Source organism: Macaca mulatta, chromosome 11 (assembly GCF_049350105.2).
Source record: "Macaca mulatta isolate MMU2019108-1 chromosome 11, T2T-MMU8v2.0, whole genome shotgun sequence".
Lineage (NCBI taxonomy): Eukaryota > Metazoa > Chordata > Mammalia > Primates > Cercopithecidae > Macaca > Macaca mulatta.
In genome coordinates this window covers 58,552,777-58,580,496 of record NC_133416.1, presented here as the reverse complement: position 1 = coordinate 58,580,496, position 27,720 = coordinate 58,552,777, and the positions used below count along the sequence as shown (strand labels likewise).

Here is a 27,720-nt window from a genome sequence, read left to right as displayed (position 1 = left end):
GAACCTGGGAGGTGGAGGTTGCAGGAAGCTAAGATCATACCACTGCACTCCAGCCTGGGCGACAGAACAAGACTCTGCCTCAAAAAAGAGAGAGAGAAGAGCACTGGGTGTCACAAGAGCCAGTGGAGGAAGCTGGGGAATCTCTCTGGAGGGTCCCCAAGAAATCCTCTGACCAGCAGAGGAGGTCAAGGAAAGGGTGTGAGGTCACATGATTCCTTGAGATCCAAGATTCACACCTTCCCACCCCCACCCTGAAATGGAGTGTCAAGAAGGTAGCAGCATGGCCAAGTGCCACAGAGTGGCTGGAGAGGATAAGGATGGAAGAAAGGTCTCAGGAAATTGACTATTTGTGATGGTGGTGTCAGATCACAGGGAGTTAATGAGAAAATGGATTAGAGAGGAACTGTACGCTGTAAAGGGAAGAGGCCATTCTTCTCATTGAGTATGGAAATCATAGTCACTTTTCTCAGATGTCAAATTTGGCCTTTATTACCTACCCCTCTGGGACCTCTGCATTAGATTACATTTTATGCAGTTCACATATTACGGAGGAAGAGAGCCAGCCCTGGGAACTCCTAGCCTGAGAGCAGACAGCAGATGAAGGAAGAGGGTGGAGGAGCCTCAGCATCACAGCTGGGGCACTGAGCCAGCTCTGTGGGGATGGATTTTGGAGTGGTTTGGCTAGAACCTGTGCAGAGGCTTAGGGTGGGTGGCACATAGCGGGGGAGACAGGAACAGGGAGCAGCTGTTTCCACCTGCTACAGAGAATGTAGGCTGTGGTTCAGAGGAGTGGAGGATGGTTTGGGGGACTCTCTGGACGGGGCGCTCCCCACACCTGGCACTCCCAGGGACCAGGAGAACTTTGTCCGTACTTTCATACTTCCAGGTGTGTGGACCAGAAGTTCCGGCGCTGCCCCCCACTGGCCACCACCAGCGTCATCATTGTGTTCCACAATGAGGCCTGGTCCACGCTGCTGCGAACAGTGTACAGCGTCCTACACACCACCCCTGCCATCTTGCTCAAAGAGATCATATTGGTGGATGATGCCAGCACTGAGGGTGAGGCTGGAGGGGCCCAGAGGAGGGGGCCGGGGTCTCCCCTGGGCACTCAAAGGAGGAGGACAGGTCCTTTCAAGGGAGCAGGCACCACCTCAGAGCCTGTTGCCTGGCGTTACAGCTCATCTTAAAGGCCAGGAGCAGGAAGAAGTCAGGTAGGGGCAGGTAGACCATGCTTCCTTCATGCCTCAGCCAAAGAGCTCCAAGAGCTTTTCAGCTCTGGCTTCAAGACTCCCTCCCTGAACACTGCCAAGGCCAACCCTAACTCAGAAATGCTGGGAGAGCCAGGGCAGAGGGTAGGGACAGGGCTTCGCCTCTGTTTCCTACCTGCTGGGCCACTCTTCTGCTCTTGAAGACTCCCCAACCAGCCCTTTTTGCCATAGCTGTTGATAGATAAGTGGGGCCTCACGAAACTTCCAGTCTTCAATTCCACAAACATCTACTGAGTACTGTGTGCCTGCCTCTGACCCAGGCAGAGGGGATGCCATGACAAAGGAGACAGACCCTGCCCTGAAAATACTAAAAGCCCCCATAGGTCAGAAGCCTCTTTTTTTTTTTTTTTTTTGAGATGGAGTTTCTCTCTTGTTGCCCAGGCTGGAGTACAATGGTGCAATCTCGGCTCACCACAACCTCCGCCTCCCAGGTTCAAGCGATTCTCCTGCCTCAGCCTCCCGAGTAGCTGGGATTACAGGCATGCGCCACCATGCCTGGCTAATTTTGTATTTTTAATAGAGATGGGGTTTCTCCATGTTGGTTAGGTTGGTCTTGAACTCCCGAACTCAGATGATCTGCCTGCCTCGGCCTCCCAAAGTGCTGAGATTACAGGCATGAGCCACTGCGCCTGGCCAGAAGCCTCTTACAACACTAGCCAGAGTGCTGTGGCAATGATGCACCTGTAACAGGTGTGAAAAGGCATGGACTGCAGAGTCCAACACCCAGGAATTCAAATCCCAGCTCTGACCCTTCTTAGCTCTGTGACCTTGGACAAGCATTTGATCTCCCTGAACCTGTTTCCTCTTCAAAAAATGGGGGCAGACGGGGCATGGTGGCTCAAACCTGTAATTTCAGCACTTTGGGAGGCTGAAGCGGGCAGATCACTTGAGGTCAGGAGTTTGAGACCAGCCTGGCCAACATGGTGAAACGCCAAAATACAAAAAACAATTAGCCGGGTGTGGTGGTGTCCGCCTGTAGTCCCAGCTACTCGGGAGGCTGAGGCACGAGAATCACCTGAACCCAAGAGGCATAGGCTGCAGTGAGCCAAGACGGCACTACTGCTTTCCTACCTGAGCGACAGAGTGAGACTCCATCTCAAAAACACAAAACAAAAAAAGGGCTGGGCGTGGTGGTTCACGTCAGTAATCCTAGCACTCTGGGAGGCCGAAGTGGGCAGATTGCTTAAGGTCAGGAGTTCGAGACAGCCTGGCCAACATGGTGAAAACCCGCGTCTACTAAAAATACAAAAATTAGCCAGGTGTGGCAGTGTGAGCCTGTAATCCCAACTACTCGGGAGGCTGAGGCAGGAGAATCGCTTGAACCCAGGAGGAGGCAGAGGTTGCAGTGAACCGAGAGCGAGACTCTGTTTCAAAAAAAAAAAGAGCAGTTGAGTCCCTTACATGGTGGGGGAGGGATCTGAGATAGGTCATAAATGAGATTCATGTGCCACAGAATGGCTGGCACCAGGTAAGAGTGTCACAAGCATGCGTTCCATTTTATTCATGGTACAGGAGCAATGCGCCATGGAGTATGTAGCCAGGAGGTTCCATTTCTGCCTGGGGTGGCTAGGGCTGGTCTGAGTGGAGGCCAGATTGGAGCTGGGCCTTAAAGGATGAGTGTCTAGGAGAGAAGAGTGGATGAAGGACATTCCCGCAAGAGAATGGCATAAGCACAGTCTTAGAGACATGAATGTGTTTGTTAAAGAGATCTGGTGTGGCTGAAGCTTAGGTTTGTTATAGGAAATAAGACTTAAAAGATGTTAAATTGGGCAGGGACAGTGGCTCACCCCTGTAATCCCAGCACTTCGGGAGGCCGAGGCAGGTGGATCACTTGAGCCCAGGAGTTCGAGACAGCCTGGGCAACATGTCAAGACCTTGTCTCTATAAACATTACAAAAATTAGCCGAGCATGGTGGCATGTGCCTTTAGTTCCAGCTACTTGGGAGGCTGAGACAGAGCACGACCCTGTCTCAAAAAAAAAAAAAAAAAAAAAAAGTTGAATTGACATTCATGTCATGCTAAAAGCATTTATTTAGAAAGTAAGAAGGAGTCGTTGAAAGTGCTTCATCTGGATTGTGACCCCGTTTCAGAAGGATGTCAGCTTTGGAGGAGGATAATCGGCAGGAAGAGAGGCAGAGGACTCAGAGTCTGAAGAGGAAGTTCTTACACTCACTTGAGAGTAGGAAATGATGGGGCCGGAACTAGGAAGGGCTGTGGGACTGAGGCACCATTAGGCTGAGACTCTCCAGAAGCTGAATCTTCCTTGCAGGAGGCATGTGGTATCTGGGGCTCCCCAAGGTTGACCTCCTGTGCTCAAACTCCCAATAGTGAGGGCAGGAACTGACTCCACAGTTTCCAGCGTAAGTGCTAGGGCCACTCCAGTAAAGCTGCTTCCTGTCCTTGTCCTCCCCTAGCCTCCCTCCTGCCTCTAGGTTAGGGGTGTTGCTGAAAAGAGGACTAGGGCTGTGGAAGGCAGTGGAAGGAAGGGCTGAGTGTGAGCCCTGTTGAGTTCATTTCTTCAGGGAGCTCACATCTTCCCAGGGAAGACAGATAATTGGCAGCACTTACAAAGCAAGGTAAGACCAGCCCGGGCAACATAACAAAATCCCATCTCTATAAAAATGAAAAATTAGCAGGCATAGTGGTATATGCCTGTGGTCCCAGCTACTTGGGAGGCTGAGGTGGGAAGATCACTTGACCCCAGGAAGTCGAGGCTGCAGTGAGCTGTGGTTGCACCATTGCACTCCAGCATGGATGACAGAGTGAGACCTTGTCTCTAAAAGAGATACAAATAAAGTAAAATAGGCCAACCACAGTAGCTCATGCCTATAAACCCAGAACTTTGGGAGGCCGTGACAGGAGGATTGCTTGAGACCAGGAGTTCAAGACCAGCCTGGACAATGTAGCAAGACCCCATCTCTACAAAAAATAGAAAAGTTAGCTGCGCACAGTGGCATGTGCCTGTGGTCCCAGCTACATGGAAGGCTGAGGTGGAAGGATTGCTTGAGCCCAGGAGTTTGAGACTGCAGTGAACTTTGACTACACCACTGCACTCCAAGGCAACAGAGTGAGACCCAGTCTCTAAAAAAAATAAATAAATAAATCAAGGCAAGCAAGTATCAGGGATGCAATGACAGGGTTTGGTGGATAAGGAATGTATAGATTAGGCTTCTGGAAAGGGAAGGGTGAAGAGTTTGGCAGAGATGGGAGGAGCGTAGCAGTGGTCTCTAGGGCATCTTTGTAGAAATGGAAAGCTTGTATGGAATGGAAGCAAGCATATTAGTGATCCTTCCTCTCAAACCAGGTTCTTTCATTATCTTTCTTCTCCTAACCCTATGCTACCCATCCTTTGGAAGCTCTTTCACCTGAATCCCTTGTACTGGAGTGTATTAGTCCATTCTCACACTGCTATAAGAACATACCCAAGACTGGGTAATTTATAAAGGAAAGAGGTTTAATTAACTCACAGTTCTGCAGGGCTGGGGAGACCTCAGGAAACTTATAATCATAGCAGAAGGAGAAGCAAACATGTCCTTTTCATGAGGCGTCAGGAGAGAGAAGAATGAGAGCCAAGCAAAAGGGGAAGCCCCTTATAAAACCATCAGATCTCGTGAAAACTTACTATTACAAGGATAGCATGGTGGAAACTGCCCCATGAATCAATTATCTCCCACTGGGTCCCTTCTATCACATGTGGGGATTACGGGATCTACAATTCAAGATGAGATTTGGGTGGGGACACAGCCAAACCATATCATTTCACCACTAGCCCCTCCCAAATCTCATGTCCTCACATTTCAAAACACAATCATGCCTTTCCAACAGTCACCCCAAAGTCTTAGCTCATTCCAGCATTAACCCAAAAGTCCAAGTCCAAAGTCTCGTCTGAGACAAGACAAGTCCCTTTCCCTATGAGCCTGTAAAATCGAAAGCAAGTTAGTCACTTCCTAGATACAATGGAAGCACAGGCATTGTGTAAATACACCCATTTGAAATGGGAGAAATTGGCCAGAACAAAGGGGCTACAGGCCCCATGCAAGTCCAAAATCCAATAGGGCACTCATTAAGCCTTAAAGTTCCAAAGCGATCTCCTTTGACTTCGTGTCTCACATCCAGGTCACACTGATGCAAGAGGTGGGCTCCCATAGCCTTGGGCATGGGGCTTCTAAACTATTAACTTATCACCCCAAATTTTGTGAGTCCATGAGCTACAAGTGCCCAGGTAGGCAACTTGTCTAACTAGCTAGACAAGTGACATAATGCCAGGCTGGCACAGGCAGCATCTAACAGGCAGAACAGCCTGTGTTCAGTAGGGCAGAGTTGGCAGTAGCCCCAGTAGCCCCTCCAGAGCGCCTGCCCCTAGCAGGCCACCATACACAATGTTCACCTTCTCTCTGGCTGTCCTGGACTTGTTGCCCTGTATTCTCTTCTAAGGCCAATTCTCTCCTAAGGCCAATTCCAGCATCTCTAAATCATCTGCATGGTCAGGGCACACTGGCTCACACCTGTAAGCCCAGCACTTTGGGAGGCTGAGGTGGGAAAGTCACTTGAGCCCAGGAGTTCAAGACTAGCCTGGGCAACATAGTAAGACCCTGTCTCTACAAAAAAATAAAAAATTAGGTGGGCATGGTGGTATGTGCCTGTGGTCCCAGCTAGTCGAGAGGCTGAGGTGGGAGGCTCACCTGAACTCAGGAGGTCGAGGTTGTGGTGAGCCCTGATCATGTCACTATACTCAGTATGGGTGACAGAGTAACACTCTGTCTCAAAAAACAGAAACAAAACAATCACCTGCCTGAAAAACCTAAGCTAGTTATTCTTGTTTTTCTGGGTCCTGGCATCCTTTGAGAATCTGTTAAAATCCCTAGAACAGTGCACCACTGCCCACAACAATATGCAACAGCCACATTTTTGCATTTAATTCCAGGGAATTTGTGGACCCTAAGATAAACAACCCTACCCAGAGGGCTTTCAGACGCGAGAGATACTTTAAGCAACATTCAGTTCAGTGAGGAAAGGAGAAAAAAAAAAAAACTCAGATCCATGGTCAGAAATCTCTGCCATCCACAGTGGGATAAAATTTCCTACACGTTTGACTGTTTGATCAGATTAACCAGCTCTCATTACACACACACACAAACAGGACTGTCTCTGCCAAAATACAATGTCCCCTCTCTCTGTCCTCCACTCCAGGCACCCAGCAGCAGCCCTCTGAGAGTGAGTCTGAGGGCATTTGATACTATGGGGGAGGAGACCCCGTGCCGAGCTGGGGGGCTTTTTCTTCCCCACCTCTGAGTCAGAACCAGGGCATAAACCTCATTCCTGAGCGGCTAAGTCAGCAGCCAGGGTTCCCTCCCTGTCTGGCACACTCCACCAGCTTACCTAAATTAGAGGGAAAAAAAGAAAAGAATGCAGGGCAACGGGCTAGTGAGTAATTAGGGAGCTCTTTTTGCCAGGAAAGGCTACTCTTAGTACAGGGAGCAGCCAACACAGAGGCCTGAGGCTTGACTTGTTAATGAGGCAAAAAGAAGGCAGTGTGGCTTAAACAAAGTAAGCCAGGGAGCAGAAAGAGTGCTGGTGGAGTGGATGTAAGGAGCCGGGCCCATGGCTCACGCCTGTAATTCCAGCACTTTGAGAGGCTGAGGCAGGCAAATCACTTGATGTCAGGAGTTTGAGACCAGCCTGGCCAACATGAGGAAACCCCCTCTCTACTAAAAATACAAAAATCAGCTAGGCATGGTGATGGGCACCTGTAATCCCAGCTACTCAGAAGGCTGTGGCAGGAGAATTGCTTGAACCCAGGAGGTGGAGGTTGCAGTGAGCTCAGGTCACACCATTGTGCTCCAGCCTGGGCAACAAGAGCAAAACTCCATCTCAAATAATAATAATAATAATAATAATAATAATAATTTTTTAAAAGGCTAGCGGGACCAAATTGTGAGAACTCTAAGTCACAGGCAGTGTTTGGATTTTTCATGTGTGTATGTAGTAAAAGGTACATGACATAAAATGTATCACGTTCACTGTTTTAAGTCCAGTTTATTGATTTTAAATGCATTCACGTTATTGTGCAACCATCACCACTACCCATCCCCAGAACTTTTTTTTTCCTTTTTTAATGAGATGGGGTCTCACCATGTTGACCAGGCATGTCTTGAACTCCCAGCCTCCCAAAGTGCTAGGATTACAAGCGTGAGTCACGACACCCAGCTCAGAACTTGCTTTTTGTCATCCCAAACTGAAACTCTGTACCTATTAAACATGAATTCTCCACACTGCCCTCCCAGCAACCCCTGGCAACCACCATTCTACTTTCTGTTTCTATGGATTTGATTATCGTAAGTGGAATCATACAGTATTTGTCCTTTTGTGACTGGCTTATTTTACTTAGCATAATGCCTTCAAGATTCATCCATGTTGTAACATCTGTCAGAATTTACTTTATTTTTTATCTTTTTGAGATGGAGTTTCACTCTTGTTGCCCAGGCTGGAGTGCAATGGCGCAATCTCAGCTCACCGCAACCTCCACCTCCTGGGTTCAAGCAATTCTCCTGCCTCAGTCTCCCAAGTAGCTGGGATTACAGGCGTGCGCTGGCTCATTTTGAACTTTTAGTAGAGACAGGGTTTCTCCATGTTGGCCAGGCTGGTCTCGAGCTCCCAACCTCAGGTGATCCGCCCACCTTGGCCTCCCAAAGTGCTGAGATTACAGGCGTGAGCCACCAAGCCCGGCCCAGAATTTACTTTTTAAGGCTGAATAATATTCTATTGTATGTATACACCACATTTTGTTTGTCCATTCATTCGCTGATGGACACTGAGGCTGTTTCCGCCTTTGGCTATGTGACTAATGCTGCTGTGACATTGGTATGCAAATATCCAAGCCCCTGCTTTCAGTTCTTCAGGGTATATGTCCAAAAGTGGAACTGCTGGATCATATGGTAATTCTATCTTTAGTTTTTTTTTAAGGAACCATCATACCTTTCCATAAGGAAACACCATGGATTTAAGTACAATTTGAAGCCGCTGTAGTGACATGATCTGATTGATGATTTTTAGAGAGAATTCTGCTTCTCACAGTAGCTGCCGTGTCAAGAATAGATTGAGGAGACTGGTATAGAAGAGGAGAGCAGTTCAGACATGATTGCTGGAGTGACTGTGGGGATGAGAGAGAGAGCTGGCAGTACCTGCAGATGTGCCGATTGTGGAAGGGGAGAGCAGGGGGGAATCTAGCATGACTCCCAGGTTAGAGCAGCTGGAGGGATGCTGGCACCGTGTACTGACATGAGGGAGACTGGCGGGGGCAGAGACCGTTTTGGGCATATGTTGAATTTTCCATTTTGTTCCACATCCAAGTGAAGATGGCAAGGTCAGGAAGGAAGCCCCAGGAGTCATCTGCATATAGATGATATTTCAGATCATGGAACTGAGTGCAGTGTCTGTGTTGGGGTCCCAGGGGTCTTGTGGACTTGAGTTTTGAGGATTGAAGCTGGTTGAGGTGCTGGAGTGTTGAACCTAAGTTGGAAGCCTGTCACCACGGGGACATGAGAGTGTGGCTGGGCTCACCGGTGCAGCCATGCTCAGCTCCGGTCTTCTCAGTTCTGGGTCCGTCCAGTAGGTCTGGGGGTGGGACAGGTGGAGGAGTATCATGAGGGGCATTGCTGAGGGGAGTTGTCTCCCTAGAAGGGCTTGAGGCCAGAGACTGGGAGCCTCTCGGGCTGAGAATCCCTGGGTCTGGCCTCGCCAGACTGGAAGGAAGGCATGGGAGAAGGGCTTTGTAGTGCTCAGGGCCCCCCTGAGGTTCACAGCTCAGTGCTTCACTGTCTCTCACCACAAAACCCACTTCCTATGATGTTTTGTCCCTGGGTTATCTCCACTACCGTGAACTTCCTGTGCGCAGAACTGGGCGAGCTCTCGGGGAAACAGCAGCTATGCTGAGGAACCTGGGCTTCCTCCCTCCTTCCTGTCAGGGCCAATACCTGAGGCTGCAGGTGCACTATGAGTCTCAGAGGGCAGGACCCAGACCAGGCCCCTCCCTGCCCAGAACAGCGTCTGGCACCTGGCAGCATATTGGCAGATGTTTGTGGAGTGAGTGCTGGGCTGAGGCTGCTGCATGCGGCTGATTTTGATTCCTGAGGTCCTGGCCCCCAGAGATAAGAAGCCTCATTCCTAGAGTAAGTAAGATACGGCCCCCTCCTCAGATGACTGCCTGAAGAATCCATTCATAAATGAGCTCCATGTCGGAATCACCTGTCTATCCAGTAGGACTGAAGAAGGAAAAAGCGAGCAGGGCATGGTGGCTCACACCTGTAATTCCAACACTTTGGAAGGCCGAGGTGGGCAGATCACTTGAGGTCAGGAGTTCGAGACCAGCCTGGCCAACACGGTGAAACCCCGTCTCCACAAAAAATACAAAAAATTAGCGGGGCATGGTGGCAGGTGCCTATAATCTCAGCTACTTGGGAGGCTGAGGTAGGATAATTGCTTGAACCCAGGAGGTGGATGTTGCAGTGAGTCGAGATTGTGCCACTACACTCCAGCCTGGACAACAGAGTAAGACTCTGTCTCCAAAAAAAGAAGAAAGAAAGAAAGAAAAAAAAAAGAAACATGAAAAAAAAAGAAGGAAAAAGCTGAAATTCCAAATTATAGAGACTTCCCTTCTCCTAGGTGCCACTCTCCAGGGCAGTGACCAAAGAACAACTTCAACAAACCCCTTTCTCTCCCTTCTTTCTTTCCCTTTCCCTCCTGGGATCTCACACACGGAAATGGCAAGGCCTTGGATGACTGGGAGAGGAAGCAGAGACCACCTTGAAACTCGGGTACATTAAGTCCTTGGCCTTCTCATCTTAATCTGCTTCAGGATTAAAAAAAAAAAAAAAAAAAAAAAAAGTCCGTGGCCTCACTTCCCCTGGAGGGAGAAGGTGAGGAGTCCTCATATGCAGACTGGCTGGGATCCTGCTGCTGCCCTTTGTGCTTCTGCTACCCTGGGCTAGTCACTTTGAGTCTTACTTTTCCCATCTATAAACACTGGGGACAATACTCCCTGTTTCACAGAGTTGTTAACTATCATAGAGAAGATTAAATAAGAAAGTCACCATGAAGACACCAACCTCACCTGCATAGGCACACACTCCAGCTCAGTGCTGGGTTATCGTGTGCATGTGTGCGTGCATTTGTGGGAGATCAATTCCATGCAACCCCCTCAACTGCTTAATTTCAGGACCTGCCGTTTGTAGAATGCTGCATTCAGAGCAAGGCCCACGCTCTGGGCTGAGCCCACAGTCCAAAAGGAAAAGGACACACTCAGAATTGTCACATCTGCCCCCCACATCTGAAACTGCAGGCTCTCCCTTCTGCACAGAACAGAACCGTGGCAGAGATAAACCAAAATGGCAGTTAGTAAAACATAGTAAGGTTTGGAATTCAGTATGTTTGAGATGAACTGCTTCAGAATAGAGCTATTCTTGGTTTGGTTTTTGTTTTGAGACAAGTCTTGCTCTGTCACTCAGGCTGGAGTACAGTGGCATGATCTCAGCTCACTGCAACCTCCGCCTCCTGGGTTCAAGCAGTTCTCTTGCCTCAGCCTCCCAAGTAGCTGGGTTTACAGGTGTGTGCCACCACACCCAGCTAATTTTTGTTTGTTTTTTTGTTTTTGTTTTTTTTGAGACGGAGTTTCGCTTTTGTTGCCCAGGCTGGAGTGCAATGGTGCGATCTCGGCTCACTGCAACCTCTGCCTCCCAGGTTCAAATGATTCATCTGCCTCAGCCTCCCAAGTAGCTGGGATTACAGGCATGTGCCACCACGCCCAGCTAATTTTGTATTTTCAGTAGAGATGGGGTTCCTCCATATTGGTCAGGCTGGTCTTGAACTCCCGACCTCAGGTGATCCACCCGCCTCGGCCTCCTGAAGTGCTGGGATAACAGCCATGAACCAGTGCACCCAGCCTAATTTTGTATTTTTAATAGCGGCAGGGTCTCGCCATGTTGGCCAGGCTGGTCTCAAATTCCTTGGCGCAAGTGATCCACCTGCCTTGGCCTCCCAAGTGCTGGGATTATAGGAGTGAGCCACCGTGCCCAGTCAGAATAGAGCTATTATTAATGCTCTAAGAATTTCAGACTAAATTACAGGGCCATGAAATAAACTCTTCTTTGAAAGGAGTTGGAGGTCTCAGTAGAGACATCTTCCCTTCAAAAAGTTTTCCCTGCTCCTCAAATCCGGGAGATTTGACCCTTCTTTGGGACCCACACCCCAGCACTACCTCTGTTAGATCATGGATTACCAGCCCTGGAATCGCCTGTTTCCTGGTCGACCTTGCTTCTGGGTGGTGGTTCCTTAGGACAAATGGTCAAGCCGGCTGGGCTCGCCACTGTGCCTGGTCCATGGTAGGTGCTTGGGGCAAGTATTTTCTTAATGTAATTAAAAAGTTGCTGGGCATGTTTTCACCTTAAAGAATTCTATCTGCAGAGGAGGTTACAAAGGGGATTAGAGTCAGATGTCCCGCTGCTGATCCAGCAAGCAAGGAGTCACCATTTGTGTATGCCCACCCATCGACGTTACTGTGAAGAGCCTGGAAGGCAGGGAATCCTGGACACTGGAAAACAACTGTGCAATGGAGCTGTGGAATCGCAGCTCTGGCAGATGGTGGCTGAAAGGGTGGAGAGACTGAGGGAGGCATCTGAGAGCCTCTGTCAGAAGTCTGTACTTGGGCCAGGCATGGTGGCTCATGCCTGTAATCCCAGAACTTTGGGAGGCCGAGGGAGGTGAATCACTTGAGGCCAGGAGTACAAGACCAGCCTGGCCAACATGGTGAAACGCTGTCTCTACTAAAAATATAAAAATTAGCCAGACGTGGTTGCACGCACCTGTGGTCCTAGCTACTCAGGAGGCTGAGGCAGGAGAATTACTTGAGCCCAGGAGGTGGAGGTTGCATTAAGCCAAGATCGCACCATTGCACTCCAGCCTGGGTGACAGAGTGAGACTCCATCTCAACAACAACAACAACAACAAAGTTTGTACTTGATGTGTGACCACAGAAACACAACTCTGAGGTCCTGTCCCTGACATTAGAGAGGGTGCCCAGGTGAACAGGCATAGGATCTAACACCACAGGGCCAGTGCCCTGGTGAGGCAGGTTTGATCACAGGCAGGCAGGGCTTCTTTCTTCCTCTCTCCATCTTCCCTGTTAATCTCCTTCCCCGGCTCCGGCTTCTGTGGGATGGTTCAGTGCAGCGGGTGTTGGGGGTTTAAAATTCAGGCCTGCTAGAGGCCTGAGAGCCCCTAGGTTGGTGCCCACAGGGGACTGGGTATATGACAAAGTGGTGGACTGACCACAATGACACTGTCCCTTCCAGAACACCTAAAGGAGAAGCTGGAGCAGTACGTGAAGCAGCTGCAGGTGGTGAAGGTGGTGCGGCAGGAGGAGCGGAAGGGGCTGATCACTGCCCGGCTGCTGGGGGCCAGCGTGGCACAAGCGGAGGTGCTCACGTTCCTGGATGCCCACTGTGAGTACGAGGGCACCAGCCTGGGCGTAACCTGGAGGCTCCCTCCCTGTTAGAATGAGCCAGGGCCGCAGCCTCACCAAGGCCCCTTCCTGTTCTCTGTTCCAGGAGCAAAGGAGGCTTGGGACCCACTCCAGCTACCTCTACCCCTTTCTCACCCCAATCCCAAGGATGTTTCATCAAGAGAACAAAGTCCTAAAACAACTGGTGACCCCAAAATCACCGGAAGTGTGATCTGGGGCCCCAGACACTCATCCACCCCTGTACTCCCCATCTGTACCTTGTTCTGAGCTTGGGCCCTCAGAGAGGCCTCCTGTTATGACTTAGAACTGGCTTGTTTGGGGCTTTCTTCTAGGGCAACATGGAGCCAGGAAGGCCTCCTTCTTGCCCAAGACCAAAACACCTCCCCACTGTTGTGGGGGGTGAAATCTTTTCCCTAGGAGTGGTGATATATAGGGGAAGCTCTAGACTTGGAGTCAGAATTCTTGGTTTGCATTCTGTCCCTGCCACTAACAGTCTCAGTTTCCTCATTTGTAAAATAGGAGTGAGGATACTAACCTTACTGAACAGAACTATTACTCTGAGGGCCGAATGAAGTAATACATGCAGAAGCTCAGTGAAAATCTCAAAGAGCTAGACAAATGAAAGAGATTATTCTTCTACAATTGGGGCTGAAGCTTGACATGCAGATGCCCCTGGGAGAGGGAACACCCTCTTCTGAAATCCACACGTGGGCCGGGAGGGCTGAGCCAATGGATCAGCTGGAACCCCTGAAGATACCATCCAGGGCCTCCCTGTGCTTTTGGGTCATCTGAGTTGACCATGTTACTCCCCAGAGACCTCTGTTCTCCCTGCCAAAGCTGCCTCCGCCTTTGGGGGTAGAGGGGTGGTAGGAGGGTTTTAGGAAATTCTGTGTGCTCCTTGCAGCAGTGAGGCTTGCTGTACTCCTCTGCCTGTAACCCGGGAGTAGGTGGAAGGTCTCTTATCTTCCTGGGTGTTCCCCCCAGGATGCAGCTTGGGCTCAGCTGTGGGCAGGACCCTGATTGCTGCCTCCTGGTTGGGGCCTGCAGGTGAGTGCTTCCACGGCTGGCTGGAGCCCCTCCTGGCTCGAATCGCTGAGGACAAGACAGTGGTGGTGAGCCCAGACATCGTCACCATCGACCTTAATACTTTTGAGTTCGCCAAGCCCGTCCAGAGGGGCAGAGTCCACAGCCGAGGCAACTTTGACTGGAGCCTGACCTTCGGCTGGGAAACACTTCCTCCACATGAGAAGCAGAGGCGCAAGGATGAGACCTACCCCATCAAGTAAGGACCGCAGCCTGGTGAGCCCCCAACCTGGCCCCAGCCCTACCCAGTTCCAGGAACCTGTGCCATCTCACATCAACGTTTGTAAGGTGCTCTATCAAGCACTCGACATATTATGTTTAATCCTCACTCCCTATGAAGCAGGTACAATGATTAGCTTTATAGAGAGAATACTAAGGCTCATAGTGATCAACACTGACCTAAGATCATGCAGCTAGCAACAGTGGAGCAAGGACACCCTTCCTGGCCTGTCTGGCCCTAACTGTGGCACTGCACTGCCTCACACCATGACAGTTTGCTCTTATTCACCACTTACCATGTGCCAGGCACTGAACTAAGGGCTTTACATTCTTTAGTTTATTCCTCCCTACACATAAAAGGACATGGCCCATGCTTGCAGATGGGGCAAGAGATGTGATGGAGGCCATTATGGAATAGTCACTGTCATAAGAGGGAGTGTTGTGTGCCCCCAGGAGACTGTCTTTGAAAAGACTCAGAATATAATGAAAGAAAATAGACATATTTTCTGCAGCATGAAGTCTGTAGCAGTTGCCCTGAACTTCTCTGGTGAAGGGCCAGATGATAAATATTTTCGGCTTTGCCAGCCACATATAGTTTGCTGCATATTCTTCTTTTTATTTTTTTTACAAACATTAAAAAATGTATAACCAATTTTTTTGCCCCAGAGGCTTCTAAAAACAGGCAGCCAGATTTTGCCCACAGGCTTTTATGTGCCAGCCTCTGAGCTGCAGGGTAGACAGTTGGAAGTCAACCCACTGTTTAATGCCCACTGGGCTCACCTTCCCTTCTTACACCCATCCTGTCCTCCCCTCTCCAGACTGCCTGTTGGTGTTATTGGAGACTGTAAGTTTATTTTAACAGTTGTCTCAGACAAACCGAGTTGAGGAGTGACTTTTAGTGTAGCCAGTGGTTTGGGATTATTTGTGTCATTGTTATCTTAGACTGGCCAGGATACTTAAGGGTTAACTGAACATACATCCAGGACAGAGGGAAGCAGAGGTTGGAGATACAGTAGCCAGAGATAAGAGGGAAGGTTTGAAAGGAGGAAAGGATTAGTGCTTCTTCCTCTCCATGTGCCCAGAACCCTAAAAACTGCTGTCCATGCCAGGCACAGTGGCCCATACCTGTAATCCCAGCTAGATGAGAGGCTGAGGTGGATTAGGTGGATTGCTTGAGCCCAGGAGTTTAAGAACATCCTGGGCAGCATAGCAAGACCCATCTCTTAAAAAAGAAAAAGAAAAGGAAAAAGAAAAAAAAAAACCTGCTCAGAGTCCCAGTAGAAAGGAACTCAGGTGAATGCCACAGGGAGAAATCCCACAAATCCTGAACAGCCAGCTGCTCGGTCTCCACTAGGAGAGAAGGAAAGAAAAAGGCAAAAGAGAGAAAAGAAATTTGAACTTCTCACTGACCCAATGCTTGTTTCATAGCTGCCTTTTGTTTGGTGTGCACAGCAACAGATCCCCACCCCCACGCCAGTGACCAGGCACGCAGCGGCACAGTCAGAAAGAGGGTACCTGGCCCCCACCCATCACTGACGTCGCAGGCTTCAATGTCCAAGGGCCATACAACTGGAAGACAAAGCTCCAGTGTTTGAGGAATGAATATGCTCCTTGGCCCACATGCCCTGGTAGCATGCATGGCTTGCCGAGGCTCTTCACGTAGTGCCCCCACCCCAGGAGGACTGCTGACGGTCCCCTCCTGGCCTCCCATCTCAAACCAACCACAGCCTAAGAGGAGAGTCAGAGGATCCTAGGGGTAGGCCAGGACATACAGGGTGTTTACTAGAGGTTGCCTGTGGTCGTAAATTTACAGTGAAGCTTCCCATGCAGGGTTTGTCCTCATAACTAATCCATCAGTGACTTCTCAGTCTGGGAGGCCTCTCAAAGACAAGACTCAGGGCCTGTGGGGGAGGAAGCAGGTTGGCTTCCAGGTGCTGCTCTGCAGCTCCAGCACTCTCTGAGCTTCTCAGGGTGCTACTTGGGCTGGTTTAAGAACCCTGGGAGAGGCCGAAGCCTCTTCCAAAGTGATAGGAAGCCAGCCTGAGCATGAGGGTTTCCCAACTGAAATTCCTTCCAGAAAGTGGCTGCAGGAGCCAACTTCAGAGAGACAAGAGCAACCACAGGGTAACACCAGGGTCGCGTTCCTGGGTAGTCACCTCGATGGATCAGCGGAATGAACAGTGATTGAGCCTCAGCTGTGTGTAAGGCACCTGGATAGGTTCTGGGGTTACAGGGGTTTCCGTATCTTTCTGCTTGGTTGTACCACATGAAGCCACCCACTGAGGGCAGCAAAGCCCTACCCATGCCAGGCTGGCCCAGACACAGAAGCCAACAGCTGATGATTGTGCTCCTGCCCTGTCTCCCCGGCCCCCACCCCCCATTCCATCTTGCGTATACTTCCCCAGGTCCGCTTGGATACCCTAACGCTTAGCCCAGTCCCTCCTAGAAGCAACCTGCTATCTAAACTCTAGAAATTACATGTTTTTGTCAATTTATCTCATCTTGAGTCCACACCTCCCTGTCTGTGTCTAATAGCCAGAATCTTTTTATAACCTTCTAAATGTTCCCTATAGCCCAAATTGAGCTTGATCTCACCTGACTTTCCACTGTTTCCCAGAGCACCGCTTATCAGCTTTCTCTGTCAAAAGCAACTGGCAACTTCTCCCTAAATCTACCGTTTCTCATGCAGTATAAATCACCAGGGATAGGCACCTACTAAAACTATGGCTTAATAGTCCCTGAAGGGCAGAGCCCCTGAAACAGAATGGAGTCAGCCCAGCTGATAATATTCATTCATTCATTCATTCATGGTTTGAATCCTGCCTATGTTCAAAAACAATTTCACACAGCTTCTGAAAGTTGAGTATCTCCTAGGCTCCAGGCACTTTGCTGCCAAAAAGTAACTAATGATAGCTTTAACCTCTGTGACTAGATTGAACTCTGGGGGAATGGGATCTTTCTCTGTTCTGTGTGTCCATCATGTAGCACGGGCCCTGGTGGCCAGTGTTACGTGCATCCTAGGTTGAACGAATCAATGAGTGCCTTTTAGAGGATAATTACATATTTCCTTGACCTGGTCCTAGAAGGGGAAGAGGACATAGTAAAAGCTAAATGATGAGTGAGTTAGTGGACGAGGGGCTGCACGTCCTGAGAAAGAGGATAGGAGGGGGAGGTAGGTTAGGAGGGGAGTCCACAAACAGCTTTCCCCGCCAGGCTCCGCTCCTCCTCTCCCAGAAGATGCACATGCTTCTCCCTCTGTCTCTCCAGATCCCCGACGTTTGCTGGTGGCCTCTTCTCCATCTCCAAGTCCTACTTTGAGCACATCGGTACCTATGATAATCAGATGGAGATCTGGGGAGGGGAGAACGTGGAAATGTCCTTCCGGGTGAGAGTGAAGAGGGCTTCGGGGGGAACCACAACATCCCAGGGGACAGCTTGAGAAATATTTCTCAGGCAGTGGTGGCATCAGGGACATCCCATCTGGAACTGAACTGGAAAGGGTAGCTACTTCCCAGTGTGGCTCTGCCTCTTTTCTGCTCCCCGTGTCCATGGCAGTAGGGCTTGGGCACTCAGCTTGGACAGCTCAAAATAAACTACTAGGCACAACTTCTCAGAGGGAAGGAATAATAGGGGTAATGAGGACTGGACATCTGGAGACTGGGGACTCTTTTGCGATGTCTGTGGGAAAGGGTTAGGGTGAAGATAGAAACAGGTTAGTATGTTCACAACTAGGGCTAAAAAAAAAAAAAACAGATCAGTAACCAGTCATCATCCTTTTTCTGGAAAAATCAGGCTCCCCTTCCCAGTTCAAAGGACATATGCCCTGGTAACCTTTGAAGTTTCCCTCCTTCATGCTCCCCCTCCTTATGCTCAATAAGCCCTTCATAACAGTTAGAGAAGATGGTGGCCCTAACTCTGGTGGACCCCAGAACCCTGAGAGATTCCAGGAATTAGGCAAATCAGGATTAGGTCAGGAAGAAAGGATTGCCTCTCCATGAAACCTACACAAATCTCCTTGCCATGGAAAACTAATTAGTAAGTAGATGAGTTCATTTATGAAGTCACCTCTCATGGTGCCTGATGAGTATTAAGCACATAATGGATGCCTGCTGTTACTATAATGATGATGTATTTCTGTTGCTCCCACACTAAACTGAATAACAACATACCTTCCCATCTAAAACCCAAGAGAGAAACCAGTGGAAGGGATGTCTTCAGCCAGCCCACCAGCATAGAAAAGGGTCACCTGCCAGTCACCCCAACTCCCAGCAGCCCAATCCTAGGCTCCTCCGTGAGCCTCTGACCTCTGTTGACCCTCCTAGGCAGCCAGTGTGCTAAGGGCCCAGGTGACTACCACTGGCCACCTAGCAGCCAACTATCCTTGCTATTAATTAACACACTGATGCTCTGGTTTTTATCACCTGAGCGAGCTGATAAACTCACATTTCCAGGTCAAAAAGCCAAGTGATCAGAGCTCAGAGTAGGTATACAGGCATAGGGAACAAAAATTAACCAGCAGGCTTTTCCCTAAAGTGGGCCTTGGTAAACACAGGACCCTGCAGTCTCTCTGTGCTTAAGTCAGAGTGAACCAACATCAGAAAGCCTGAGATTGTGTAGTCATGGCCTAGGAAGAAGCCTGGTCAGTCTCCTTTTTTCCAGGGAGAGAGAGCAGCATTTGCCCAAGTTCTTGGACCTGGGATGTGGTGCCCTGGGAATAGAATAGAGCTGCTTGTGGGGACACTGTCCCACCTAGCCCGCTGAAGGCCTCGTCCTGTCTCCTCTTACATCAGGTATGGCAGTGTGGGGGCCAGCTGGAGATCATCCCCTGCTCTGTCGTAGGCCATGTGTTCCGGACCAAGAGCCCCCACACCTTCCCCAAGGGTACTAGTGTCATTGCTCGCAATCAAGTGCGCCTGGCGGAGGTCTGGATGGACAGCTACAAGAAGATTTTCTATAGGAGAAATCTGCAGGCAGCAAAGATGGCCCAAGAGGTGAGAAGAAATGGTCCTCAGAGAGGTTTAGATGAAGAGAAGTATGGCCCCCAGACCCTGTTCATGGGCCTAATGGCTGGGGCCCACCTCATCTCTACCATCTGGTGCCTCCCTTCACCCTCAGGGCCCTGTGAGCTAGAGCCCAGGAGAAGGCCACAGGGCACATAGTTTTTGAAAGCTAGAGAATGTTGTCCCTACGCATAGAGTCTCTGCATCCCTTCGGAGGGGAAGGGAGGGAAAAGAGATTTAGGGGAAAAGCCTCTTACAGGAGGAATGACTCTGAGAGCCTCGGCATTGGGGAGTGGGACATAATTGTCTGGGGAGTCACAAGAGATGGACCGATAAGCAGGGGACTCCAAAGCTAAGGCGGGGTGTTTGGGATTGGATGTGAGGCTGGGACAGTAGCTTCAACAGGTCCTGAGTGGGAATGAACATGAGAGACAGTAGTCCCAGTTGCTTTATACTATCTGCACTACTTCAGTCTAGACAGAAAGGTCAAAGACTGGTGGAACTGGCTGGGTGTGGTGGCTCACGCCTGTAATCCCAGCACTTTGGGAGGCTGAGGCGGGCAGATCACCTAAGGTTAGGGGTTTGAGACTAGCCTGGCCAACATGGTGAAACCCCATCTCTACTAAAAATAAAAAAATTAACCGGGCATGGTGGCGTGTGACTGTAGTCCCAGCTACTCGGGCGGCTGAGGCAGGTGAATCACTTGAACCCAGGAGGGGAAGGTTGCAGTGAGCCGAGATCGTGCCACTGCACTCCAGCCTGGGTGACAGAGTGAGACTCCCTCTTAAAAAAAAAAAAAAACAACTGGTGGAACTGATCCTTAGGGGGCTGGCTTGGTTGACAGAAATCCTTCGGTGACATTTCGGAACGACTGCAGCTGAGGGAACAACTGCACTGTCACAGCTTTTCCTGGTACCTACACAACGTCTACCCAGAGATGTTTGTTCCTGACCTGACGCCCACCTTCTATGGTGCTGTAAGTCTTGAGAACCAACCTGCCTGCGTGGGAGGTTCCCTGCCTGCCCCACAGAGGGGTTCAGTCCTGCCCGTTCCAGCCTCTGGGGCTCTGCAGCTCACTTTGCTGTTAGCTCCAGGCATGTGGGTTAATGCACAGAGGAGAGAAATGACAGGGGAAATCCAGCCATGCAAATTTGTTGCAGTTGACTGGAATTTGTTCCAGTGGGGCCCCATACCACACAGGAGGAACCTCCTGACTGTGTCATCCTGCTTCCCCTCTCTGCTCACCCTTCTGCAGATCAAGAACCTTGGCACCAACCAATGCCTGGATGTGGGTGAGAACAACCGTGGGGGGAAGCCCCTCATCATGTACTCTTGCCACGGCCTTGGCGGCAACCAGGTATGCAGCCCACCCATCTCCGGAGCATTTCCTCTCCTCACCAGCTCCCTTTCTCTACCCTAAAGAGTCCTTTCCTGAGGACTGGGAGGGAGGAGATATGATCCCTGCCCTCAGGAAGCTTCCAGTCAGAGGAGAAGGCATAACACACACAAGGTCTGAATAAGGGACATCCAGAGAGAACGAGGCATTGGTGCTGGGTGTGAGAAGGGGATGGGAGGGAGGGTTGTTCATCAGAGGAGGCTTGCTGAAGAAGGCTAGCTGCTGGGGGATGTTTAGGGGTGAGGGTGGAAAATTTTCGAGCACATCCCATCACCTACACTCAACTTCTATCTTCAATGCATCTTCTGCCCAGAAGCTACCACTCTGATCCTACCACCTTGCAGTGACCCCAAAACTAGGTGCCCAGCACTAGTAAGAGAGAGGCACTAAAAACAGAGCCGGAGTGGGGAAAGGAGTGGTGTGGGCCGCTGAACAAGCCCGCTGGCATATACAGGTGAAGACAGTCATTCTAGAGCAGTTTCCTGTACCACTGGCCTGCAAGATGATTTCTGGTGGTACACTGAAGAACATTTTTTATTTTAATAGTAATTTATTAGCAAAAATAGAACAAGCATATCACATGATTTCACTGATGTTACTTAAAATGAGGCTAAGTTAAATTTAATTTTAATCTAATTTAAAGGAAATGTGATTAGGCACAATAGCTCACATCTGTAATCCCAGCACTTTGGGAGGGTGAGGCAGGTGGATCACTTGAGCCTAAGAGTTTGAGACCTGTCTGGGCAACATAGCAAGACACCCTGTCTCTATAAAAAATTTTTAAAAAATTAGCCAGGTATGGTGCCACACCCCTGCAGTCTCAGCTACTCAGGAAGCTGATGTGGGAGGATCACTTGAACAAAGGAATTCAAGGTTGCAGTGAGCTATGATTATGCCGCCACACTCTTAGCCTAAGCAACAGAGCAAGACCCTGCCTCAAAAAAAAAAAAAAAAGCGAGAGAGAAAGAAAATATATCGGTTGGGCACAGTGGCTCACACCTGTAATCCCAGCACTTTGGGAGGCCAAGGTGGGAGGATCACTTGAGCTCAGGAGTTTGAGACTAGCTTGGGCAACACAGAAAGACCCCATCTCATAAAAAAGAATTATATATATATATAATTCCAGTATAACCCTGATATGGTAACAATCCTGAAGGCAGCACATAAATGAGTAAAGTCTTGGCATGGCCTCACATTCACTCTCCTCCCCAGGAGACCATGCATGGTTGACAGCTCAGGGCAGGTGGCTTTGGAAGGCTGGGGGCAAACTCTCCCCCTGCTTCTCTTGTCTTGATTTCCAGTACTTTGAGTACACAACTCAGAGGGACCTTCGCCACAACATCGCAAAACAGCTGTGTCTACATGTCAGCAAGGGTGCCCTGGGCCTTGGGAGCTGCCACTTCACTGGCAAGAATAGCCAGGTTCCCAAGGACGAGGAATGGGAATTGACCCAGGTGAGTTGGTATCCAGAAAGCTCAGAATCAAGAACTTGAGGCCGGGTGTGGTGGCTCACTCCTGTAATCCCAGCACTTTGAGAGGCCAAGGCGGGTGGATCACAAGGTCAGGAGTCCGAGACCACCTGGCCAACATGGTGAAACCCCATCTCTACTAATAATACAAAAATTAGCTAGACGTGGTGGCCGGCGCCTGTAATCCCAGCTACTCAGGAGGCTGAGGCAGGAGAATTGCCTGAACCCAGGAGGCGGAGGTTGCAGTGAGCCGAGATCATGCCATTGCACTCCAGCCTGGGTGACAGAGCGAGACTCCATCTTGGGAAAAATAAAAAATAAAAAAAGAACTTGAGGCCACATCTGCCCATCTATATTTTCTTAATTTTCTTCCTGAAACGCCATGGGGTGGAGTAGAGCAATGTAGAAGGTAGGTGAGTGTGGGCGTGGCAACAGGCAGGGTTCTTGGGGCTTAAAGGGTATTTGGTGATGACTGATGTAAAAATGGGGTGAGAGGTTATGGTTCATGGCTAGCTCTGCCACGGTTGAAGCATTTTTAGGCTGAACCCAATTAGAAGAAGGTGAAGAGTCATTCATAGTTCCTGCTTGTCCTCTGTGTCCTAGGCTCAAAGCTAGGCACTCACATACCTGGGTCCAGTTAATCTTTCAGAGGCTCTTTCCAAGCAGGAATAGTCACTGTTTCTACAGATGAGCTGGAGCCGGAGGAAGCCCAGCATGTCTGTGACTGGCCCAAGACCCACCACTAGTAAATATCAGGCCTGGGATTCAGCCCCAGATGGGTCTGACTTGAAAGCATGGGCTCTTTCCATTACACCACACTGCTCCAGGATATGCCATGTTACCGCCACCATGCTGAGCTCAAGCCAGCACCCCGAGTGAGCCTCCCTACTTCACTCCAGCTTAGGAAAGAGGAACCTAACCTGGAGGCTGCAGGGAAGGGAGCAGCCTAAACATAATGCAAGGCAGAAAATTGGAGGTGGAGCAGTGGCCCTGGGTCTGAGCCTAGCCATCTGGGGGCGGGGGAGGCCCTGAAAGCATTTTTCTCTCAGCCCACGATCTTGTCTTTCACCATTTCATCCACTCAGGCTGAAGCTGGGGATGGGGATTTGGTACCAGATAGAGATGGGAACTCAGGAATGTGTCTCATGAGAGGGCAGGAAAGGAATGGGGAAGTGTCTTCTTTGTGCCTTGTGGGGTTCCCTTGGCCTTTTATCAATTGTATCCCATCGCATTGTCCCCGGTAGCACTGTTAGAGGTCTGTGGCCCAGACTGACCCTTTGCTCTGTCATCTTTTAGGATCAGCTCATCAGGAACTCAGGATCTGGTACCTGCCTGACATCCCAGGACAAAAAGCCAGCCATGGCCCCCTGTAATCCCAATGACCCCCATCAGTTGTGGCTCTTTGTCTAGGACCCAGATCATCCCCGGAGAGAGCCCCCACAAGCTCCTCAGGAAACAGGATTGCTGATGTCTGGGAACCTGATCACCAGCTTCTTGGGAGGCCGTAAAGATGGATTTCTAAACCCACTGGGTGGCAAGGCAGGACCCTCCTACTCCTTGCAACAACATTGGGCCCATTTTCTTTCCTTCACACCAACGGAAGAAACCATTAGGACATATATTTAGCCTAGGGTTTTCCTGTTCTAGAAACAGAGGCTTCCAAAGTAGGGAAGGTAGCTGGGGGAGGGTTCAGGGCAGCAATGCTGAGCTCAAGAAAAGTACTTCAGGCTGGGCACAGTGGCTCATGCCTGAAATCCTAGCACTTTGGGAAGACAAGGTGGGAAAATGGCTTGAGCCCAGGAGTTCAAGACCGGCCTGAGCAACATAGTGAGGATCCCATCTCTATGCCCGCCCCTGCCCCCTCACCAAAAAAGAAAAATAGCTGGGCATGGTGGCTTACGCCTGTAGTTGCAGCTACTCAGAAGGCTGGGGTGGGAGGATTGTTTGCGCCCCCGGAGGTTGAAGCTATAGTGAGCCTTGATTGTGTCACTGCACTCCAGCCTGGGCAACAGGTGAGACTCTATCTCAAAAAAAAAAAAAAAAAAAGAAGAAAAAGAAGAAGAAAAGAAAAGTACTTCTACAGCCATGTCCTGATTCCTTGATCATCCAAAGTACCTGCAGAGTCCAGTGAAATGATATTTTTTGGCTGGGCACAGTGGCTCACACCTGTAATCCTAGCACTTTGGGAGGCCAAGGCAGGTGGATCACCTGAGGTCGGAAGTTTGAGACCAGCCTGGACTACATGATGAAACTCCATCTCTACTAAAAGTACAAAAATTAGCTGGGCATGATGGCACACACCTGCAGTCCCAGCCACTTGGGAGGCTGAGGCAGGAGAATCGCTTGAACCCAGGAGGCAGAGGTTGCTGTGAGCCAAGGCCACACCATTTCACCCCAGCCTGGGCAACAAGAGCAAAACTCCATCTCAAAAAAAAAAAAAAAAAGTATATTCTAACAGATGGATCAGAGGTCTGAGAGATCCTCCCTTGCTAATATTACCCAAAGTCTGTAAATTATTTACAGATATCTCCCTGACAGGTGTCCTTTATCTTACTTGATCTGTACAATAATCCTGTGGAAAGACAGGACAGAAACCACTGTGCCCATTTTACAGATACAAAAACTGAGACACAGGTAAAGGGGCTTGTCTGTAGTCCCATAGCTAGCAGATGGCTGGAGCCAAGACTGAGGTTTGTTCTTCAGTGCTGAGCCAGGGCTCCTTCCACTGCACCACAAGAACACTAGACCACTTGCCACCAGCCTTCTTGTTCCCTCTTCCTCCATTCTGATCATTTCTAGCTGGCTGGCCTCCACAGAGCATAGGAAAACAGAGCCAGGGCCAGGCGCGGTGGCTCATGCCTATAATCTCAACACTCTGGGAGGCCGAGCCAGGTGGATAACCTGAGGTCAGGAATTAGAGACCAGCCTGGCCAACATGGTGAAACCCCATCTCTACTAAAAATATAAAAATTAGCCGGGCATGGTGACGCACACCTGTAATCCCAGTTACTCGGGAGGCTAAGGCAGGAGAATTGCATGAATCCAGGAGGCAGAGGTTGCAGTGAGCCAAGATCGCGCCACTGCACTCCAGCCTAGGCAACAAGAGCAAAACTCCATCTCCAAAAAAAAAAAAAAGAAAAAAGAAAAACAGAGCCAGGTAGCTACTGTGAAGACAGCACACTTAGGAATCCTGGGATGTTAGTGTTAAAAGAAAGCTCCTAGAGCCAGTGATTCTCAAGTTTGTCCCAGAGCCCTTTTTTCTAAGCCCCATATGAAAGGTAGATTAAAAAAACAAAGTAGCATGAGTGAAATTAAGAGAGGGACAGGCAACGCCTTCCAGCCCCTAACTTCTAAAGGTCTGGAAGCACAACCAGAAAATCATGTAGCCCAACCCTATCATTTTCACATTATGAAACTGAGTCCAGATAAGTTAATCTGTCCAAGGTCACCCAACAAGATATCAGTAGCCCTGGGGGTAAGGACTCTGATAAGGCGCGGGAGGGTCCTGGAAAGCCTGAGGCAGGAGGAAGAGTGTGCAGAGTTGAGCGTGTCTGGAAGGCTGATCCACTGCTGGGTCTACATCAAGGCCCCATGGGGAGCAGACCCGGCTGCACATGGCTCTTTTGCTGGAAGAAGAGCATGGCTGTGCAGAGGACTAGAATTTCATCTGGGAAGGCTTCTTTGGACTGTCAGTAGCAGGATTTCACCAAATGAGGGTGCTATGGGACCACAGTTGTCTCTTGTTCCCATGCAACTCAACCCTGCAGGAGGCCTCCCACATCCCTGAGAGCCTTCTGGACCTTGTAGAGGAGATATTCTTGGGTAGGCCAGCCAAAAGGAGAGGAGAGAGTGGCCAGGGTACGACCTGGAGTAGGGAAGGGAAAAAGTTCCCGGAAAGAAGAGAATTGGATGAGAGGTCTCAGTGGAAATAAAGGTTTTCTGGCATTGGTCAAGGAAACTCACGTTGTGTTCCTCTTACCTGTGTTGTCCCTTAGCCGAATTAGTTGATTTGGGCTATGAAGAACCACACACATCTGAAAAGTTCTGTTACAGTCACTGTCTCGTGTCCCTAAACATTCTCTGGACCTAAATCTAGCCTGTGTATTGTGTCAAGCACGTGGAGACGTGAGACATGAAACGAGGTCCTGTCCCCGTGGAACTCACACGCTAAATGTAAGCAAATCATGGCAAGCCTGGAGATGCTCCAAGAGGTGCTGGAGGAGTTGGAGCAATTCCTTCCACTTAGGGAATCCGGTAAGGCCTCACAAAGATGGCAATGTTTGACCTACGACCTCGGAAGACGAGTCCTCAGATGGGAAGGGCTCAATAAGCAGAGATGTCACAGGCAGCAGCCTGGCAGGAGCAAAGCCACAGAGGACACGTGGCACCAGTGGGTCTGAGAAACCCAGAGGACACTGGGGTGAGGGAGTGATGGGTGTAGAAGCTGGAAGATCAGAGTTACATTGTGAATTTCAGGGGCCCTAGGCACTTTCGCCTTCACGGGGCTCTTGCTCCATTCAAAAAAAAATTAATGTTATGACTATGTTGGTATAAAGATGAAATGTAATCCAGGTTGATTGTATTTTCTTTATTTACTCTGGTTTTAAAAGAAGCTAAAACATTGCTATGGGCCCTGGGCACTGCACCTACTGTGCCTACTGGGTAACTCAGCCCTGCAGAAGAGTGGGTTGGGGCCCAATTGAGAGAGGCTTTGGTAGGTCCGGTAAGCCACAGGGAGTCATGGAGCCTAACCCTAGCCTTATTCTTGGTTGCATTAAACATCCAAACGTGGATCCCAGTATCCCTCATACTGTCTATGGTATCACCCAACAGCTCCCCAGGCCAGTCATATGATGTAGCCCAACCAAGGTGCCCAGCTGTGTCAAGAAGGCTCCACCTGCCCCCAAATAGCATAGCACTTCCTAGGCGCAGTCAGCCAAGAGTTACTCCCAGGGAGTGGGAGATGCAGCAGGAGGGAGACACAGGCTGTGCCCAGAGAGTAGGTCTGGGTTCAGGGATGAGGGGAGGACTAGGGAAGGGAGGTGGTGGAGAAGAGGGAGAAGTGTTGGGAAGGCTCAAGAAACTAGCTTCAGCCAGGCACCAATGGCTCACAACTGTAATCCCAGCACTTTGAGAAGCTGAGGCGGGCAGATCACTTGAGGTCAGGAGTTCAAGACCAGCCTGGCCAACATGGCGAAACCCAGCCTCCACTAAAAATACAAAAGTTAGCCAAATGTGGTGGCATGCACCTGTAATCCCAGCTACTTGGGAGGCTGAGGCACAAGAATCACTTGAGCCAGGGAGGCAGAGGTTGCAGTGAGCCGAGATTGCATTCTAGCCTGGGTGACCGAGTGAGACTCTGTCTCAAACAAACAAACAAACAAACAAGAAACTAGCTTCTTCATGGCATTTTCCTTAGTCAAGCCTGGCCTGGCCGTAACAACACCCGTATTCTTCCTTAAAACCCACCCCTCTGACCATTCTCAGCTAACCTAAGGCCCCTACCTGTTAAAACCCTGCTGCTAGCCCTGTGTTACTATCTCCTGGCTCTAGGAGTCTCTCACTCTAGCATTAAAGAGCTAAGCCGAGTTCGCGCCACTGCACCCCAGCCTGGGTGACAGAGCAAAGACTCCGTCTCAAAAAAAAAAAAAAAAAAAAAAAAGAGCTAAGCCTCTCTGGGGATCCGCTTCCCACATGAGGAGTATTGGGGCCATTGCCACAAATAGCTAGATGTCCCAGAATTTATTCTTATTTTTAATTACCAAAGTAA

The 27,720-nt window shown here is 49.8% G+C and overlaps 1 protein-coding gene and 1 long non-coding RNA gene across 10 annotated transcripts in view; one reads left to right on the top strand and one right to left on the bottom strand.

Moving 5' to 3' along the window:
• Nucleotides 1-26,521, top strand: part of GALNT6 (polypeptide N-acetylgalactosaminyltransferase 6) — a 42,077-nt gene extending 15,556 nt beyond the window's left edge. For all 9 annotated transcript variants that reach the window (XM_077954319.1, XM_015151745.3, XM_077954318.1 and 6 more), the window contains 9 exons: nucleotides 887-1,059; nucleotides 12,614-12,763; nucleotides 13,831-14,065; nucleotides 17,353-17,470; nucleotides 18,876-19,076; nucleotides 19,930-20,061; nucleotides 20,341-20,442; nucleotides 21,783-21,935; nucleotides 23,247-26,521. In XM_077954319.1, coding sequence (XP_077810445.1) covers nucleotides 887-1,059; nucleotides 12,614-12,763; nucleotides 13,831-14,065; nucleotides 17,353-17,470; nucleotides 18,876-19,076; nucleotides 19,930-20,061; nucleotides 20,341-20,442; nucleotides 21,783-21,935; nucleotides 23,247-23,360 — 1,378 coding nt within the window. In that variant the 3' untranslated portion in view covers nucleotides 23,361-26,521. The remainder of the gene's footprint in view (nucleotides 1-886; nucleotides 1,060-12,613; nucleotides 12,764-13,830; nucleotides 14,066-17,352; nucleotides 17,471-18,875; nucleotides 19,077-19,929; nucleotides 20,062-20,340; nucleotides 20,443-21,782; nucleotides 21,936-23,246) is intronic.
• The window catches only part of LOC144332918 (uncharacterized), a 52,646-nt gene continuing 32,213 nt past the window's right edge, over nucleotides 7,288-27,720 (bottom strand). The window contains exon 2 of the long non-coding RNA XR_013401124.1: nucleotides 7,288-7,772. This is a non-coding gene — a long non-coding RNA (uncharacterized LOC144332918). The remainder of the gene's footprint in view (nucleotides 7,773-27,720) is intronic.